The following is a 21,156-nucleotide window of genomic DNA, read 5'->3' on the forward strand; positions in this document are numbered from 1 at the left end:
AGCAGGCAGCGCTGGCCCCTCGGGAGTCTTGGCGCCGTCCTCCGCAGCCGCGGTCAGCAGGGCTCTGGGTTTGCAGACGTGGCCCCTGAAGACACTGCCTGTCTCCTCAGGGGCTTTGCTGACATTTGATGAGGCCTCTCCCCATAAACCTTCTTTTTACCAGAAAGTGATGACTACTGTCACACTGACGACACTGGTGAGCAAGCAGACCGAAGCGGCTGAATTTAAGGCAGCGCACACTCCAGGGCAGGCAGGTATCACCTGGTCCCCACAAGAAGCAAATAAACAAAAAGCTTTTGTTTCACATGGGGTTGAGTCCCAGGAGCAGAATGGGGTGTGCAGCACCCACATTACTGTTCTGGCTCATTAACAAAGTCACTGAAGAAAACGGGGCAAGCCGGGTGCGGTGGCTCACGCCTGTAATCCCAGCACTTTGGGAGGCCAAGGCAGGCAGATTACCTGAGGCCAAGAGTTCGAGATCAGCCTGGCCAATATGGTGAAACCCCATCTCTACTAAAAATACAAAAATTAGCCAGGTGTGGTGGCGGGCGCCTATAATCCCAGCCACTTGGGGAGCTGACGCAGGAGAATCTCTGGAACCTGGGAGACAAAGGTTGCACTGAGCTGAGATCATGCCACTGCCCTCCAGCCTGGGCAACAAGAGCAAAACTGAAAGGGAAAGGGAAGGGGAAAGGGAAGGGGAAGAGGAAGGGGAAGGGGAAGAGGAAGGGCCAAAGGAAGGGGAGGGAAGGAAAGAAAAGGAAAGAGAAAGAAAGGAGGAAACAAGGAAAGAAAGAAAGCTCTGCACCTGCGTATCCTCTCTGTAAGCCCCTACCTGTCTGTGGCCAACCAAACTCCAGCACAAGGAGGGTGGGGGCACCAGAACCAGCACCAGCGCCAACACCATTCCACAAGCACCGTTCCTGACCGGCACTCCTTATGGAGAAGAGAGGTTTTGAAATCACTCCCTTCAAAAAGTGGAGCCCGATCTTCCTCCCACTGAGTAAGGGCCAGACAGAGTCAAGAAGCAGACAAAACCTCAGCTGGTGAGGACCAGGTCACACAGGGCTCTTTGGGGCCCACTCACGCTCACTGGGGTCACTCGTTATGGGAAACCAAGTGGCCATATCGTGAACACACTCAGGCTGCCCCTCAGAGAGGCCCATGTGACAAAGCAATGAGGCCTCCTGCCAAAAGCCACGTGGGTGAACCTAGAAGCAGGTCCTGCAGCCTTGGTCGAGCCTCCAGGCAACCACAGCCTCCTGACTGAGCTCCAAGGAGGCCTGAGCAGCGCCTCCCCACCGGCCTCCTGGACCCCTGAGGTGGCACAGGCGTGGTGTTTGACTGTGAGGTGGCACAGGCGTGGTGTTTGACTGTGAGGTGGCACAGGCGTGATGTTTGTGAGGTGGCACAGGCGTGATGTTTGTGAGGTGGCACAGGTGTGGTGTGAGATGGCAGAGGCGTGGTATTTGTGGGTAGCACAGGCATGGTGTTTATGAGGTGGCACACACACAGGCATAGTGTCTGTAAGGTGGCACAGGCATGGTGTTTGTGAGATGGCACAGGCATAGTATGAGGTGCCACAGGCGTGTTGTTTGTGGGTGGCACCGGCGTAGTGTTTGAGGTGGCACAGGCGTGGTTTCTGTGAGGTGGCACACGCGTGGTGTTTGAGGTGGCACAGGTGTGGTGTCTGTGAGGTGGCGCGGGCGTGGTGTCTGTGAGGTGGCGCAGGCGTGGTGTTTGAGGTGGCACAGGTGTGGTGTTTGAGGTGGCGCAGGCATGGTGTCTGTGAGGTGGCACAGGCGTGGTGGTTTTTGGTTTGGGGTTTTTTTGTTGTTTTCGTTTTTGTTTTGAGACAGAGTCTCACTCTGTCACCCAGGCTGGAGTGCAGTGGCATGATCTCAGTTCACTGCAACCTCCGCCTCCTGGGTTCAAGCAATTCTCCTGCCTCAGCCTCCCAAGTATCTGGGACTACAGGCACCCAACACCATGCCCAGCTAATTTTTGTATTTTTAGTAGAGATGGGGTATCACCATGTTGGCCAGGCTGGTCTCAAACACCTGACCTCAAATGAGACCGAGGCAGGTGGATCACAAGGTCAGGAGTTCGAGACCAGCCTAGCCAACATGGTGAAACCCCATCTCTACTAAAAATACAAAAATTAGCTGGAGTGGTGGCAGGCACCTGTAATCCCAGCTACTTGGGAAGCTGAGGCAGAAGAATCCCTTGGACCCAGGAGGCAGAGGTTGCAGTGAGCCGAGATCATACCATTGCATTCCAGCCTGGGACACAGCGAGACTCCATCTCTAAAAAAATGATTAAGGGAGGGCTGGGCACGGTGGCTCATGCCTGTAAACCCCAACTTTGGGAGGCCAAGGCAGGCGGATCACCTGAGGTCAGAAGTTCAAGACCAGCCTGGACAACATGGTAAAATCTTATCTACTAAAAATACAAAAATTAGCCAAGTGTGGCGGTGTATGTCTGCAACCCCAGTTACTCGGGAGGCTGAGGCAGGAGAATTGCTTGAGCCCACAAGGTGGAGGTTGTGGTGACCCGAGATCGTGCCACTGTATTCCAACCTGGGCAAAAAGAGTAAAACTCTGTCTTTAAAAAAAAAAAAAAAAAAAAAAGATGGAGATTAGAGGCAACAAAACCAACTAGGATGATGTCTCAGTAGCCGAAAAGGGTATCAAGGCCTGAGGCAGAACAACTGGGGTCTAGAGGAAGGAAGATTGAATTGGAGAAACATCCAGAGGATGGGACACCAGCCTGGGCCACCAGCGCTTGCATGGACAGGGACAGGCAGGCTCAGCAAGGGGCCCAAAGCCGGGGGCTACATGGATCTGAGGGATGGGACACCCCGTGCAGCCCCAGTCCTGGGGGTCACGGCTCCAGTTCCCACACAACGGCGGTTTCTCCTCCCAGAGAGAAACCAGGCACCACTTATGCATCAGACACACACACACACCACACCCACCACACACACCACACACACCACACACGTCACACACACCACACACGCCACACCCGCCACACACGCCACACATGCCACACACGTCAAACACACCACACCCACCACACCCACCACACCCGTCACACACGTCACACACACCACAGTTCCCACACAACCGCGGTATCCCACCCCAGACACCAACCACGCCACACACACCACAGACGTCACATACACACCACAGTCACACACACACCACACACACCATACACACCACACATGCCACACACGCCACAGTGACACACACACCACAGTCACACACACATCACACACACCATACACACCAAACACACACGCCACACACACCACACACATCACACACCACACATGCCACACACATCACACACACCACACACACCTCAGTCACACGCACACCACGCACACCATACACACCAGACACACACATGCCACATACACCACATACACCAGACACACACCACACATACCACACACGTCACACACACACACACTACACACGTCACGCACCATACACACACACCACACATCACATGCACACCACACATCACACACACTACACATATCACACACACCACACATCACACGCACACCACACACACCACACACGCCACATACACACCACACGTCACACACACAACACACATCACACACACCACACGTGTCACAAACACACCACACATTCCACACACCATATACTCTACCACACATACAGGACACACCACACACTACCACACACACACCACACACAGGCCACACATCACACACACCACACATCGCGCATACCACAGACCACACACCACACACACACACACACCACACACACTACCAGAGACCACACACTGCATATACACACTACACAGACTACACACCACACAGCACACACCAACCACACACGTCTCACACACACACTACATACTACCCACCACACACCACACATGCTACACACCACACAGCACACACACAGACCACACACACACACCAAACACCACACACATCACAGACGCCACACACTACACACACCACACAGCACTCACCATACACACCCCACACCACACACATACCACACACACCCACACACCACATAGACCACACATACACTACACCACATACAACACATATCCCACACACACAGCACACACCACACATACCACACACATCACACACCACAGACCACACACAACACATAGATCACACACCACACACAGACGTCACACACACCACACACCACATACACCACACATACCACACAGCACACAGCACATGTGCCACACACACACACACACACACACTTCAGCATTTGACGGCAGCCCCGCCCTCCTCCCACCAGTCTCCCCAACACACCACACACCCTGGGTGCCCATGAGCCCTGGTCCTGGGTCTGGCAAGTCCTTGCTGCTACCCACACCTCACACTCTGCTGGGGGTACCCCATCTCCAGACTGAGCCCCATGCAGCCTCTACCAAGGGTCCTTGATCACCAACTCAGCCGACCACCTGGTCTGTCTCCCAAGGCATCTGAGAAACCCAGGGCCACCTCTACAGCAGGACTGTTGTTTGGTCATCAGTAGGTCCCTGGCACCATCATTCCCTGCCCCACAACGTGCTGAGCCGGCAGCTCCCTCCTCCATTCCCGTCCCTCCCGGTCCCCACGGGGACTGACACCCACGCTGTGCACACCCCAAGCCCTGGCAAGCAGGGACGGCCCGCTTATGCTATGTCCAAAGCTCGCCACCAGCTTTCCAGCATTTACTGGCTTCCCCAGGTCAGCCCATCTCATAGCAAAAGATCAGAGCTTTCTTCTCTAAATCCTGCTCTCTGCAGAAAAGTTTCACAGCAGGGAAGTCCGGGTTTTCAACTCACCTCAAGCCCCCGGGAAGAATCGACTGGAGAACCCACTGATGAGAAGAGGCAAAGCTCACAGTGCCCTCGGTGTGGCCTAGCACCAGCGTCCCGGAGGACCCTGGGGGATCCCACCCAGCACGCCAGCCACACTGCTCTCCAGCCCTGAGCTGTGGCCAGGTCAAGCAGGATGTGGGCCATCTGTGCCCCTTCTCCAGTTACTGTCCCCACAGGGTGCCCAGGTCCAGCCCACCCGAGCAAGACAGTGCAGCCGCACTGTGCACAGCTCCACCCACATCCACTCTCCCCAGAAGCCGGGCATGGGCAGGCCTGTGGCCCAGAGGATGGGGCTGGGGGCAAGAGGTCGGGGGGTTGCCAAGGCCACAGGTCATTGAGGAGAGAGGTTGACACTGATCCCACCCCACCCCAGCCACAGCCCCACTCAGTCCTGGCTTGCACTCAGAGTTGGCATCGGGAAGTCCTGTTAATTTCTGCCACTGCCCAAAGCTCCCCAACACAGACGACCCAGTGAGTGTGCACAGAGCCCACCCTACTCTGTCACGGCTCTGCCATCTCCCTCCCCGAGCGCTGCCAGGGCCCCCAGAGGTCTCTGGTGAATGCACCCCCTTAGTAACACAGAGCAAGACCTGGGAAAGCCTCCTCAGTCTTGTTCCCTTCCTTAACTCTGTGCCAACCACAGCCCATGACAGCGGGTGGAGAGGTGAGCAGGTGGGAGGCACTGAGAATCTTCAAGTGGGTGCAGGCTTGCAAGAAATCTTCAAGACAGTTTCTGCAGGAGGTGCCTGTAGAGTCCCAAGGCGCACAGGCGCTGCTGGGCTCTGAGCTGCAGCAGGGACACCCACCGGCTCCCACAAGAGAGGACCCCAGGCTCTGCCTCAAATGGGGCTCCCAGGACAGCCTCTTACTTCCTGAGCCATCACCATGCCAGAAAAAGTCAGGGGGCTCCCCAGCAGTTGAGGCAGGTGGCTTAGCTAGGCCAGAAACCCACAGCTCTATTCTGCTGCTTCCCCCAGGCCACACCGTGCGAGCCTGGCCGGCCACCCTGGGCCGTGTGTGGGGCTCTGCCTCTGCGGGGGCAGGCAGGGTAAGCTGGGTGTTCTGACACTGGGACAGGCCCCGATCACGCCCACCGACTCCGGACGGCTCTCCTCACTCCTTTCCTCCCAGCCCAGAGGAGACCAGCTGGATGATAGCAGCCGCTTCCCAGAGAATCAGCCAGCCTCACCCCAGCACTGCCACGTCCAGATCTACGCCCCTCTGAGCCCTTGGGAACAAGAAAGCCTCACCCGGGTCATTTTTAGGAAGTCCAAGGATGGGCGTGTCCACCTGGCGTCCTCCTCACGCCTCCGTTTGCGCCGGCTCCTCTTCCCACTGAGCACGCAGGGCTGTGAGCGGCACCGGAGCAGCCCACGGTGCCGGCCCAGCTCAGGCGTGGACGTGGGGCTGCTGCTGGCCGAGGGCAGGGGAGTGCCCACACCTGCGAGTTGCTCCTGTGAGAGGGACAGGCGTCGCCTCACGGAGAGCAAGTAGGGCTCTGCGGAACACCAGGGCAGGCCTGAGCCTGCACTGCCCTCGCTGCCGTCCACGAAGCCGCTGCTGGCCGAGGACGGCCGGGGCGTGGCGGGTGAGGTGGGACCGGTCAACCACACAGCACTCCTCGGCAGGACGGCGCCGGGGCTTCCCTGCAGTGTTGCGCTCCCACCGCTGTTGCACCGCCTCTTGGAGACTGGAGTCCAGACCGTGGAGCTGCCAGGGCGCCAGGGGGACCGGCAGCGCACCAGCTCCTCAGGTTCTGACAGGGACCGGCAATGTCGCTTGGTCGGTGGGGCCGTGGACGAGCCTGTACTTTCACTGGGGTCCACAGTGCTGGCTGCGCCCAGGCCCACACCTGGGCCCGGGGACTCTGGCCGCCACTGAAGACCCATGGTGTGAGCAGCAGCAGACAGGCCTGGCAGGAAGCAGAAATCAGGTCTCGTGGCTGCCTGGCTTCCAACGGGCCGTCCTCCACTTAAGACCTTCCAGGGACTCTGGTCTACCAGAAAAGACACAAAGAGGCAGTGGAAGAGACAGGTGAGCCACAGAGCAGGCCTAGCCTCTTCCCACCATGTGGGGTGACATCTGTCCTGGTAAACAGCCTGGCAGAGCCATCAAGGGCACAGCCCCATTGCCATCACCCCTGGACGTGCTTCTCCGAGATGTCCATGGCGCACAGTGGGCACCAGCCCCACCTGCCCTTGCCAGGTTAGCTGCAGGGCTCGGCTCGCTTCTTTAAGGGGACGCCGCGTCTGAAGGAGGTGTCAGTCTCCCCACCAGTGCCTCCCTGAGAACAACTGCATGGCTCTGCTCTCCCAACAGCCTTGCTAAAACATTCTTCCTGCATCCGCAAAACACTCCCCTCCCTCTGTGACCAGGCATCTCAAGGATGTGCAGCTTCCCCGGCCAGGACTCTCCAGAGCCCCTTCTTAAAGCAGCTCAGGTCCCTCGGTAACATGGGCAACAACACAGGGTCACACGTGCTGCCAGGGTCTTCAGGGAGAGTCTGAGCCCCAGAAACTCCTCAAAAACCTCAGAGCCACCAGGTCCAGGCCTGGAGCCCCTCCTCAAGTCTCACTTCCTGTGCAACTGTCCTGGGGCCGCCTGCCTGACATACTCCCCAGTCCCCCTGCCACCTGGTTCGGAGAAGCCTTGAGAGCAAGGCCAGGTGCATGGACCTGGCATGGAATCTGCCTGGGCGGGGTCATCTGGACCCCCAGGACTCCCCCAGTGGCTTGTGCAGTCACTGTCCAGCCGAGAAACTTGGAGTGGAGACTGTGAGACCTGCCTCACAGGGGGAAGGGCCCTGGGGTGACTCTGGGGCGGCCAGGAGAGAGATGGGGGCTGTGGGGAGGAGGTGTGGAGGTGTAGGCAAGGAGAGCGGCCAGCCAGGTGAGGAGTGTAGAAAGCCCTGCGGAGCTCTGAGCCAGGATGGAGGTAGCTGGTTTGGGCCCGTGTGCAGGATGAACCCCAGGAGGCTGACGTGAGAACATCACACCACAGGCTAGGCAGAGGGTGGGGCTCAGGCCATCTGGGGCCTCACACTTCCTACTTCCATCTACTTGTAAAAGAATCTGGTAAAACACCTTCACTTTGGTAATCTGGCGCTCAGCAAGGTGATCCTCCTAACGGGCCTACTCTGTATGACACAGGGCGCTGGGCGCGTCACAGTCGGGTCAGCAGGACCAACAGAGATGCCCTGGGACCTTCGTTGGGGGAGGACCTGGGACCTCAGGGTTACCTGGCCCATGAACACAGCCAGCCCCCATATTCGGAGCACTTGCTCCCCATCAATGAAGGGCCAACCTGCAGGTGAGCCAGGCACAGCCACGCCCTCCACGGCACGGACAGCAGGTGGGCTGCCCAGTATGCCACGGCACGCTCCAGCTGACACTACAAGCCCTGCCGGCCACACCATCCTGTTCTTTTAGTGGGTGGGCCTTGCACCTTCCAGAAAGGGCACAGCAGACCCCTGGGCCCACCAGCTGAGGAGGGAGAGACCTGGTTGGGCCTGCACTCTACACGAGCCGTCCTGCTCACAGACCATTCTTGACCACTGGCCCAGCCGTGCGGGGACAGCAGCAGGGACCACTCCATGCCCCAGTGCAGGGCACACGAACACTTTCCTGGCTTCCGCAGATCAGGCTCATGTTCTGCGTCCAAGACCCTCCCAGCCCAGGAGCCTGGTCCCAGCCCTGCTCAGGCCTCCAGCCATAGCTCCTAAAGCACTCACCATTGAGCTCCAAAGGGAACAGACGACCGCTGTTGTTCAGGGTTTCAGCAGAATACTGCAAGTGACAGGAAAGAGAAGTTTCAATACTGTGACTGACACATGAGAATTCGGCAATAATATCCCTGCATTTTCATCACTGCAGCGCATTCTACCTTTCCCCAGTGTTTTCTTTCTCGTGATTAAAATAAGCACAGTTGTATTAAAACCTAACAAAATTCAACTGAGTAAATGCACATTTTTAAATTTTTTAAAAAATGTTTTATCTTTTTAAAAGAGTTGTTAACACTAAACAGACCTTTTTTTTTTTTTTTTTTTTTGAGACGGAGTCTCGCTCTGTTGCCCGGGCTGGAGTGCAGTGGCGCTATCTCGGGTCACTACAAGCTCCACCTCCTGGGTTCACGCCATTCTCCTGCCTCAGCCTCCTGAGTAGCTGGGACTACAGGTGCCCACCACCACACCCGGCTAATTTATTTATTTATTTTTTTTTGTATTTTTAGTAGAGACAGGGTTTCACCATGTTGGCCAGGATGGTCTCGATCTCCTGACCTCGTGATCTGCCCACCTTGGCCTCACAAGTACTTGAAGCCTGGCCTCAGACATTTTTATTCCAAGCCACAGGCATGCATCCTGTCCCTGCTCCTGAAGCTCAGGCCCTCCTGCCTTTCGGCAGCCTCGACTGCAGCCATCTTTGTAAACCTCACAACCACTTACTTACTTTTCAGCAAGAACTTCAGCCAAGACCCAAGGGGCCCTTTCCCATTTGCAACAGCTCAGACACAGGACCGGAGCCCCTAAGCCAAGCTCTGGAGTGTGGCGCTGGTCCAGGGAGACATCCAGAGGGGGGACCTCCCTCCCTGGAAGCAGGAAAGCCACTGGGCATGGTGATAACTTGAGGGTCTGCAGGGAGGGCACTAAGGGAAATGCCACAGGGCTCTCTTCCCTGCCCCATGAAATGTCAGGGAGCTGCTTGGCAGATCGCGGCTTGGAGGCCATTATGTGTCTGCTTCCACACGCTGGCCCGTGCAGGCAGGACACAGGGCCCTGCAGAGGATGGGGCACAGGAGGGGTGTCCTGCCAGGTACCCAGCAAGCTCCCTAGCCTCCCAGAGCCTCCTGGTCTGTGAGAACACAAAAGGCCACCCTGTGACAAGGACATGGCTGTCCCACAGGGTCCAGGCACAGCAGCCCCTCTGCTTTTCTGCCTTAGAGTTCTAGGGCTCCTCTGCCACACCTCAGAACCTCTCAATTAACACTTAAGTCCACGGCACTGCATCCTGTGATAACATTTCCAAACATGATAAAATTAAAAGGAAATCCTTCGCTGCTTCCCATAAAGGGATTAAGTTAAAAGTTGGGTTTGTGACCCCAAAAAAAGACACCCATCCACAGACAGGCCGCGTACACACGGGGTCCCACCTCAGCCAACACAGCAGTGTCGAGCTGTGAGCACCTGGCCACATCATGAGGACGGGGCCTGGTGCAGGCACGGGAACCACATGACCTCCAGGTTCTCCCACCTCGGAACCCAGGTCCGATGGTAGAGAGGACAGGCAGCTCTGCTAGAGGACCTGAAGGCTTTCACGCCACAGGGACCCTTGTTGCTATAGATCCTCCCAGCTCTGGGCCTCCCCCAGCAAGCACCAGGACCTCACTCTCTTCCTGTTCCACACAGCACCCGTCCCCAGGGTCACATGAACAGCACCCAGCCTGACACGGCCACGGAAAAATGTCTAGCAAGGAAAGGACTTTCCCATCCCAGCCGGCATAGACGGCTGTCATAGGCAGCTTGAAGGAGCCACAAGCCTGCACGGCCCCAGATGTGACCACTTCTGTGCAAAGACATGCCAGGGGCAGCAGCTACTCCCAGTGGTGCTGGCTGTGTGGGATGTGCGTACGGCAGACAAACAGAGTCAGGGTCCCTGGGAGCCAGGAGAGGCCGGGCAGCCAGGTCCCACAGGCTTAGGACGGAGGCTTATCAAAAACATTTATTCCTCACAGTCCTGGAGGCAGAAGTCCAAGATCAAGGGACGGGCAGATTCAGTGTCCGGTAAGGCCACCTTCTGGTTCACAGATGGCTCTTCTGGTTGTATCTATGCATGGTCGAAGGGGCTGGCTTCCTCTCTGATACCTCTTTCATTAGGGCACTTAATTCCATTCATGAGGCACTGCCGCCATGACCTAATCACCTCCCAAAGGCCCCACCTCCAAATACTCATCCCATCCCCTTGAGGGTGAGGATTTCAACATCCGGATTTCGGGGAACATGAACATGCACCCCTTAAGCCTCAAGAAATCTGGACTTCAGGGCTGGGCACGGGAGCACACACCTGAATCCCACCACTGTGGGAGGCCAAGGCGGAAGGATTGCTTGAGCCCAGGAGTTTGAGACCAGCCTGACCAACATGGTGAAACCCTGTCTCTACTAAAAATACAAAAATTAGCTAGGTGTGATGGTGGGTGCCCATAATCCCAGCTACTTGGGAGGCAGAGGCAGGGGAATCGCTTTAACCCGGGAGGCAGAGACTACAGCGAGCTGAGATCACACCACTGCACTCCAGCCTTGGCAACAAGAGCGAGACTCTGTCTCAGAAAAAGAAGAAGAAAAAAAAGAAATCTGTACTTCAGGGCTGGACACAGGGGAATCCCAGCACTGTGGGAGGCCAACGTGAGACGATCACTTGAGCCCAGGAGTTTGAGACCAGCCCAGGCAACACACAGAAACCTGGTCTCTACAAAAAAAAAAAAAAAAGAGCTGATGTGATGGCATGAGCCTGTGATTCCAACTACTCAAGACGCTGAGGTGGGAGGATTGCTTGGGCTGGGGAGGTCAAAGCTGCAGTGAGTGACTAAGGTGGGAGCATTGCTTGAGCTGGGGAAATCAAGGCTGCAGTGAGCAACTGAGTGCACTGCACTCCAGCCTGGGCAACACAGCAAGACCCTGTCTTTAAAAAATTAAAAGTTTTTAGGCCGGGCGCGGTGGCTCACGCCTGTAATCCCAGCACTTTGGTAGGCTGAGGCGGGCAGATCACGAGGTCAGGAGATCGAGACCATCCTGGCTAACATGGTGAAACCCCATCTCTGCTAAAAACACAAAAAATTAGGCGGGCATGGTGACAGGAGCCTGTAGTCCCAGCTACTCGGAAGGCAGAGGCAGGAGAATGGTGTGAACCCGGGAGGCAGAGCTTGCAGTGAGCAGAGATCACGCCTCTGTACTCTAGCCTGGGTGACAGAGCGAGACTCCATCTCAAAAACAAAAAACAAACAAACAAAAAAAACCTAAAAGTTTTTAAAAACCAACTCTCTACCAATCAATCCCAGCCTGTATATGCACAGTGGCACAGAGCTGGAGGACACCACAGTCCACCACCCACCCACACCATGCCCGCCAGGCTGGTGGCACAGTGAGCTTCCCTGCGCCCACGGCCCCCAGCACAGCCCCATCACACCGCCTCCTCTCTCCTCCACCCTGACATTCTCAGCACTCCCTGCTCTCCGCCCCTCAGCCCGGGAACTGCCGCTCTGGTCCTGGCTGTGGCCCTCTATTCTGCCCTCTGGACTCCTGAGAGTCAGATCCCAGGTGCCTGTGCCCCCAGGCTCCCACCCTCACAGCCTCCCACAGTCATGGGAACCTCTGCCTGGCTGACTCTCCCCAGGTGTCCATACGGCTCACCACCCACTTTCCAGCTCCACCCAGGGGTCACAGCCCAGCGCCCTATATAAACTCCCAGCACCCCTTGGGCTCTACTTTTTTCCTGATGTACCATCGCGACTCCTCAGTCACCTGCTTCCCACCCACCTCCCTGCAGGAAGTGAGCACCATGTTGCTAACCCAGCACAGCCAGTGCAGTGGGGACACCCCAACGCACTGAATGACCTTCACACGCGACGTTCAGGCCCTGCCGTCTCCTGGCTGCTGCCCCGGGCTCTCTGGGGAAGCCCCAGCCAGAGCACAGTGTAATGCTGGCCCCGCCCACCCACCATGTCCCCTTCCCTGTGGCCCCTGATGGTCTTTGCCCACCCCAACATTAAGACCCTGCCCATCTTCCAGCACTCAGCTGCCATCACACCTCAAACCCTCTTTGCTGCTCAGGCAGCTCAGCAAGGCACCCGTGCCCACTGCCCTCCCACCGCCTCATGCCTGTGGTCACTGGTCGTCTGTGTAGGCCCCCCCTGAGGACAGAACCCTAAAAATCACGTTATGATTTGTATTAGGACTGCGGCATTCCTCCACATGGTTACACAGAGTGCACCTCCACGCCACGGAGCACCTGTTGGTGGCGTAGAGGAACCGCTGGAAGGACCTCTAGGGAAGCATGCTGATGGAAAGGCAGAACCCAAATGCTTGTGCACTGTGTCACTCCACTTACAGACCATTCTCGAGATGACAGAATGACAGAGCGGGGGAAGAAACTATAAAAAACTCTTACTGGCCAGGTGTCGTGGCTCACACCTGTAATCCCTGCATTTGGGGAGGCTGAGGCGGGAGGACCCATTGAGTCCAGGAGGTCGAAACCAGCCTGGGAAACACAGTGAGACCCCCTTTCTAAAAGATAAAAATTTTTTAAAAATAGCTGGGTGTAGGCTGGGCATGGTGGCTCTAACCTGTAACCCCAGCACTTTGGGAAGCCAAGCCAGGCGGATCACAAAGTCAGGAGTTCAAGACCAGACTGGCCAACATGGTGAAACCCTGTCTCTACTAAAAATATAAAAATTAGTCGGGGCCGGGCGCGGTGGCTCAAGCCTGTAATCCCAGCACTTTGGGAGGCCGAGACGGGCGGATCACGAGGTCAGAAGATCGAGACCATGCTGGCTAACACGGTGAAACCCCGTCTCTACTAAAAAATACAAAAAATTAGCCGGGCGAGGTGGCGGGCGCCTGTGGTCCCAGCTACTCGGGAGGCTGAGGCGGGAGAATGGCGTGAACCCAGGAGGCGGAGCTTGCAGTGAGCTGAGATCCGGCCACTGCACTCCAGCCTGGGCGACAGAGCGAGACTCCGTCTCAAAAAAAACAAAAAAAAAAAAAAAATTAGTCGGGCGTAGTGGCGGATGCCTGTAATCCCAGCTACTCAGGAGGCTGAGGCAGAAGACTCTCTTGAACCCGGGAGGCTGAGGTTGCAGTGAGCTGAGATTGCACCACTGCACTCCAGCCTGGGCAACAAAGCAAGATTCCATCTCAAAAAAAAAAAAAAAAAAAAAAGGGTGGGTGTGGTCACACATGTCCGTAGTCCTAGCTACTCAGAAGGCTGAGGCAGGAGGATCACTTGAGCCCAGGAGGTCGAGGCTGCAGTGAGCAGTGATTGAGACCCTGCACTCCAGCCTGGGCAACAGAGCAAGGCCCTGTCTCAAAAAAAAAAAAAATTCTTACAACTCATAACTAAAAAGAGAAATAACTCCATTTTAAAGTAAAAATGGGATTTCATTAGCTATTTCTCAAAAGAAGAGATACGAATGGCCAATGAGCACGTGAAAACATGCTCGACATAGCTAACCATAGGGAAATGAAAATCAGAACCACAATGAGATACCACCCCACACCCATGAAGGTGGCCTTTATCAAAAAAATGGACAATAACACGCGTTGATGAGAGTGAGAGAAATTACAACTCTCATGTATTGCTGTGGAACAGAACATGGTACAGACACTGTGGAAAACGGCTTGGCGGTTCCTCAAAATGTTAAACATAGAATTTCCATATGATCCAGCAATCCCACAACTAGGTTTGCACCCAAAAGAAATGAAGACATACTTTCACACAGAAACTCACACATGAAACCTCCACACAGAAACTCACACATGAAACCTCCACACAGAAACTCACACACGAAACCTCCACACAGAAACTCACACATGAAACCTCCACACAGAAACTCACACATGAAACTTCCACACAGAAACTCACACATCAATGTTCACAGCTGCATTATCCCTAATAGCTAAAATAAGGAAACCACCCAAAGGTCCAAAAACAGAGAAACAGATGAGCAAATGGTGGTCTCTCAAACACAAACCTGATTAGGCTTCGAGCCTCACAGCACCACCTGCGAGAACATTCTGTGGTGAGGGACAGCCGACAGGCTGTCCATACCGGTGCTGTCCACCACGGCAGCCACCAGCCACCCAGAGACAGTGAGCACTAGCAGTGTGTCTGGTCCAAGAGGGAAACAGCATTATGTGGGTTCTACTTTAACGAACCGTAGGCTGGGCGCAGTGGCTCACGCCTGCAATCTCAGCACTTTGGGAGGCCGCATCAGGAGGGTCACTTGAGGCCAGGAGTTAGAGACTAGCCTGGGCAACACAGCAAGACCCCGTCTCTACCAAATACGTACACAAATTAGTGACACCATCTTTAAAAAAAAAAAAAAAGGCTGGGCACAGTGGCTCACGCCTGTAATCCCATCACTTTGGGAGGCCGAGGCGGGTGGATCACAAGGTCAGGAGATTGAGACCATCCTGGCTAACATGGTAAAACCCCGTCTCTACTAAAAATACAAAAAAAAAAATTAGCCGGGCATGGTGGTGGGCGCCTGTAGTCCCAGCTACTCAGAATGGCATGAACCCAGGAGGTGGAGCTTGCAGTGAGCCGAGATCGTGCCACTGCACTCCAGCCTGGGCGACAGAGCGAGACTCCATCTCAAAAAAAAAAAAAAAGCTAAATCACTAAATCAACTTTAATTTCAGTTTAAAAATCCATGTGCAACTAGAGGGAACCATAGGAGGCAGGACAGCACTGGCTCCAACCAGCAAGTCCAGAACAAACATGGGAGGGGAGCGCGTGAGGCGCCAGCCAGGGCATGCAGCCTAGACACTCCAGGACAAGCAGCTGCGTCCTCAACACACAAGCTCCAAGGGGGACCCCATGGGGAAAAGGGACATGAGACACCCTGAATCTGGACTCCCTGAACAAATTCATAAACTCAGACAATTGGGGAAGTTTGAACGCTGACAGGATATTTAGAGATATTAAGGAATCTCTGAGGGTTTTAGGTGTGAAAATGACATTCTGGTCATGTGTCTTAAAGTCTTTATCTTTTGGAGATACAGAATGAGATATTTGCAGAGAAAGTATGTCTAGAATGCACTATGAAATCATGGCAGGAGGGGACTGGGTGAAGGTACAGATCAAACAAGGAGCCCTGAGCTAACGGCGCCCGCCTTGCTTGCTCACTGAGGCCAGGCCGTGGGTATGTACGAAGACATACTTCCACATAGAAACTCACACATGAATGTATGAGTTTCTACTCTGTGCAATTGTCTACACTTATTTTTCATAAAAATACTATTTTAAGTCACCTTTGAAAACATCAATTTCTATTTTTATGCAATGAATTGGCCACTTAAAATACTGACTTGTTTCCATGAATGTTAGAAGTAACTTGTGTTTAGATATTCACAAGTTACGTGGGAGAGCTGGTCTCACGTGTAAACAATCTATCACTGAGTAACTGGGTTTCTTCAACACAGGCAATCACACTGTCCTCATCACAAAGATCAAAAAACCCGGCCGGGCGCAGTGGCTCAGGCCTGTAATCCCAGCACTTTGGGAGCCCAATGGGGGTGGATCACCTGAGGTCAGGAGTTCGAGACCAGCCTGACCAACAAGGTGAAACCCCGTCTCTACTAAAAATACAAAAATTAGCTGGGCTTGGTGGCATGTGCCTGTAATCCCAACCACTCAGGAGGCTGAGGCAGGGGAATCGCTTGAACCTGGGAGGCAGGGGTTGCAGTGAGCCGAGATCGCACCACTGCATTCCAGCCTGGGCAACAGTCGCACCACTGCATTCCAGCCTGGGCAACAGAGCGAGACTCCATCTAAAAAATGAAAATAAATACATAAAATTTTAAAATCCTGATAAAGGCTGGGCACGGTGGCTCATGCCTGTAATCCCAGCACTTTGGGAGGCTGAGGTGGGTGGATCACTTGAGGTCAGGAGTTCAAGACCAGCCTGGCCAATATGGTGAAACCACATCTCTACTAAAAATACAAAAAAAAAAATTAACTGGGCATGGTGGTGGTGCCTGTAATTCCAGCTACTCGGGAGGCTAAGGCAAGAGAATCGCTTGAACCCGGGAGGCAGAGCTTGCAGTGAGCCAAGACTGCACCACTGTACTCCAGCCTGGGCGACAGAGCAAGACTCCATCCCTTTCAAAAAAAATTAAAAATTAAAAAATAGGTTGGGCATGGTGGCACACCCCTGTAGTCCCAGCTACTCAGGAGGCTGAGGCGGGAGAATCACTTGAGCCCTGGAAGCAGAGGTTGCAGTGACATGCTAGTACTCCACTGCACTCCAGCCTGGGCAACAGGGCAAGGACTCCATCTCAAAAAAAAAAAAAAAAAAGTAAAAAGGTTTACACTTAGGGTTAAAAGGTTTGTCCTCCCATTTCAGAAAGAAACCACCGCCATATTCACAGGCCGCGTTTTAAGAAAACAGGAGTCACTGGGAAAAACCATCTTTGACAGCAGAAGACTCAACAGTGGCCCTGGCTGGCCACTAATAGAGCCGGGTCAGCAGGAGCAGGAGCAGGAGCAGGCTGTGATGGAACCCTCATGACCACTCACCCTGCAGGGCCCCCAGGGCTCCTGTCCCAAGGCTGAGGCTGACCGAGGAACTGCCCATGCTGCCTTCTCTCTGTCAATGGACAAGTGCTCCGTAAAGAGATGAAGAACGGGAGGGAGGAAGGAGGCAGGGGCTGAAGAGCTACCTACCGGGTACTATGCTCACAACCCGAGTGCAATACACCCAAGGGGCAAACCTGCACATGTACCCCCGTATCTAAAATCAAAGCTGAAAACAAGAGGTGAAGAGCAGCCACCTAAAGCACAGAGGATGTGGGGGCCTCTGGGTCACTCCAAACCAGGACATCTGTCCAAACACCTCCCAGGCCCGGCAGGCACGCTGTGTAGCCACCTCCCTGGAAAGCTGCCCACGCCCTGGCTGACATCCACTTGCCAAAAATGTCCTCGGAGGCACACAGCCATCTGACAGGCATATGCCACTCTGTATCCTTTGGTCTTGGTTAGAGATTCCTTAAAAACATTTTCTCCATTTAATCAAAAGGAAAAATGGGGCCAGGCGTGGTGGCTCACGCCTGTAATTCCAACACTTCGGGAGGCTAAGGTGGGCAGATCACTTACCAGCCTCGCCAACATGGCCAACATGGTGAAACTCCGTCTCTACTAAAAATACAAAATTTAGGCCAGGCACGGTGGCTCACACCTGTAATCCCAGCACTTTGGGAGGCTGAGGCAGGCAGATTATGAGGTCAGGAGCTCGAGACCAGCCTGACCAACATGGTGAAACCCCGTCTACTAAAAATACAAAAATTAGCCTTGCCTGGTGGCACACACCTGTAATCCCAGCTACTCAGGAAGCTGAGGCAGGAGAATTGCTTGAACCTGGGAAGCAGAGGTTGCAGTAAGCCAAGATTGTGCCATTGCACTCCAGCCTAGGCAACAGAGCAAGACTCCATCTCAAAAAAAAAAAAAAATTTAGCCAGGTGTGGTGGCGTGTGCCTGTAACCCTAGCTACTCGGGAGGCTGAGGTACAAGAATCACTTGAACCCGGAAAGCGGAGGTTGCAGTGAGCCGAGATGGTGCCACTGCACTCCAGCGTGGATGACAAAGCAAGACTGTCTCCAGAAAAAGAAAAGAAAAAATGGGAACTGGCCACGGTGTCTGGAAAGAACATGGTTCTGCAGCCAGCAAGGCACTGAGACATCAGGCAAGCACTGCCTTCCCCGCCTCAGCCACCCCTACCCATGGGCTGACAGCCAGAAACGTACTGACTACAGGACACAGCCAGCACTGACTGCCATGGTCACCTCGGTCATCGTGGCCCTGAGTGCCAGGCCCATAAGCAGTGCTTGCAAAGGTTCAGGCCGCATGCCACCTCCCCCAGCCCAACGCCCATGCTCGCCAGCTCTTGGGAGGAGAGGCTTCAGCTTGGACCCTCAGACCCTTGCTGGAACCCCCTGCGGTGAAGATGGGTCACACGTGTCCAGCCCAAAGGCCTGAGACCCACAGCTTTCCCTTCACCCTCTCATTTCCATAACATGCACGGGGCTACAAATGCAGCGTGCTCACGCCTCCAGAGCCACGGCCAAGCCGGGCACAGGACAGGCAGGTGTTCCAAGCACCCCTGCTGGCTCTGAGGGCCTGGCAAGACCCTCCAGGCTAGACATCAGCCACCTCCTTCTAGATATGCCTTCTAACCAGGGCGGGGGTGGGTCCTGAAGGTGGCACATCCAAAGTTCACTTCACCATGACTGTAGGAAAATCAGTCTGCCTGTGGGAAGCTAATGTGGTGATCAAATCCAAGACAGAGGCTCCCTTGGGAGGTGGAGCTACGAGGGGAGGGACAGGGAGGCCAGTGGGGCACATGCTGCTGCTTGACTGGATGCTAACAGGCACACCTGCGCTTGAGGCTCCAGCTTCCGTGTATAAGTCAGCCTTTCAGTAAAACCCTATCTTTTTAAATAGCAACTCAAGGCATTCTTTTTTTTTTTTTGAGACGGAGTCTCACTGTGTTGCCCAGGCTGGAGTGCAGTGGCGCCATCTCAGCTCTCTGCAAGCTCCGCCTCCCAGGTTCACACCATTCTTCTGCCTCAGCCTCCCGAGTATCTGGGACTACAGGCGCCGGACACCACGCCCGGCTAGTTTTTGTATTTTTAGTAGAGATGCGGTTTCACCATGTTGGCCAGGCTGGTTACAAACTCCTGACCTCAACTGATCTGCGCGCTCAGCCTCCCAAAGTGCTGGCATTACAGGCGTGAGCCACTGTGCCCCGCTGGCATTTTTAATAAGTCTGTTTTTTTAAAATGATGCTGAAAATCCGCTGTGATGACACTGATGGGCTCTGGGGCCCACTTGTGCACCGGACATCCCCATGCCTGGCCTAGCAGTGCCTCCCAGGCCCCTGAGAACTTAGCCCTCACCTCCACCTCCCAGTGTTGCCATTCCCCTGTGACAGCTCGGGGGAGGGGCACCCAGCCTCGTGCCACCTGCAGCTGCTTACCGGACCAGCCTCGGTCTTGCAGGTGAGGTCGTCCAGGCTCTGGCTCTGTAGCTTCTCAGTGATGAGTGTGACCATGGTTGGGGCCCCGTGTCCTCCGTCCACACCAACAGGCACTGGAGTGCTGGAACATCAGACTCTCGAAGGCCCCGGCATTGCTAGTTCTGAGCCAAATCTCAAGGTCATGTCTCCACTTTCCTTACAGATGAGCAGTCCATGCCACAGGCTCTTCAGGATTTGTGCCTGTTTCTCAGAAGAGATAAATCACCATTTGATTATACGCAAAATCATTTTGTTGGTGTTTCTGTTACATGCCAGGTCCCCTGTGTATAAAGTATTTCTGATATCCTGCCTCACAAACACCCTCCCATTTTCAAAACTACCATGCAAGTTCTTTTCTGGAAAATCTGATCACGGTGGTCTTCTGGCTAAAGGCAAAGGCACATGTTAGACTTATCTCGCCCCCTGGAAGCCTCAACTGAAAGAAGATAGGCCACCCCAGTCTCGGGCTCCAAAAAAGGGGAAATAGGATGGGAGATGATGGCAAGGACATTCTGGAAGCTGGGAAGCTGCTGGAAAGCCAGTATCAAGCCAGGAATGCAGAAACCCTGACTACCCACCCCCTTCTGCTCCAAGTGGCCAAACACCCTCCCACTCCCGCCAGCCAGCTGGGCAAGCGCTCTCCACTGAAGCTGGGGCAGAGGAAGCCTACCAGGGTCCGCACCTGGTCTGCTGACAGCAAGGGGCCGGCAGAGGAAGGGCGAGGGCTCGGCGGGTCTTTCAGGCCCTGAGCTCTCCAGCCCCAGGAATGGGCAGCTCTGTCTGTACTGCCGGCAGAGGCTGCGGGGCTGCCCCAGGGCTGCTCCCAACAGACACCAACGGGCCGAGGTGCCCAGCAAGGTGGTCCTGCACCCAGCGTGTCCCCAACCTGCCCCAGCTTTGACCCTTCTCAGGCTCCCACTGTTGGGTGTGAGGAGCTGCCAAGGCCACCTAGTTCAGACCCAACAGAGGCCAAAACAGACAAGGGGCAAACAAGCAAAACCAGCAACTTGGAGAAGAGCCCTAGGTGGGAGGGTAAGGACTTCCTCAGCAGCAGCCCTCTGCGCTCGGAGTGACACAGCACCTCCATGAAGACCAGGACACCCTTAAAAAGGAACTTCCAGAGAAAAAGAAGAGTGCCTGGGAATTAAGACAGCAGTGATGGAACCTCCACACAACCTCCAAGGTGCGCGTCCTCAGCTGCCGCCCAGCTCCAGCTTCCAGCTAGTCTTCCGGGGCCCACAGACTGCTCCTAGGCAAGGATTAAGGGTGGACAGGACGCCAAAGCTGAGGCCTCACCTCCACCAATGAAGGCAACCCATAGGCAGCAGCGTTCACAAGCATCTGCCCCAAAAGCCTGGCACGTGGGAGGCACGTGGGCCGCCCCATCAGAAGGACCGCCGGCCACTCGGGCCACACCACCTGCCAGTAAAGTAAGAGGACAAAGGAGACTCACACGCACACTTCTGCCAACGCTGGAAAGGTTTCAACACG

General features: G+C 54.9%; 1 protein-coding gene across 2 annotated transcripts in view; it reads right to left on the reverse strand.

Moving 5' to 3' along the window:
• FAM53A (family with sequence similarity 53 member A) overlaps positions 1-21,156 on the reverse strand; it is a 44,213-nt gene that overhangs the window by 7,571 nt on the left and 15,486 nt on the right. Inside the window, exons 2-4 of one of the 2 annotated variants that reach the window (XM_025386091.1) lie at positions 19,627-19,866; positions 8,615-8,669; positions 6,135-6,880 (exon numbers count right to left, since the gene is read on the reverse strand). In XM_025386091.1, coding sequence (XP_025241876.1) covers positions 6,135-6,880; positions 8,615-8,669; positions 19,627-19,701 — 876 coding nt within the window. In that variant the 5' untranslated portion in view covers positions 19,702-19,866. Of the gene's footprint in view, positions 1-6,134; positions 6,881-8,614; positions 8,670-19,626; positions 20,265-21,156 lie in introns of those variants that run through there. The other variant, XM_025386092.1, reaches the window with a different exon arrangement.

The sequence above is a fragment of the Theropithecus gelada genome, chromosome 5, assembly GCF_003255815.1.
Source record: "Theropithecus gelada isolate Dixy chromosome 5, Tgel_1.0, whole genome shotgun sequence".
NCBI classification, from domain to species: Eukaryota; Metazoa; Chordata; class Mammalia; order Primates; family Cercopithecidae; genus Theropithecus; species Theropithecus gelada.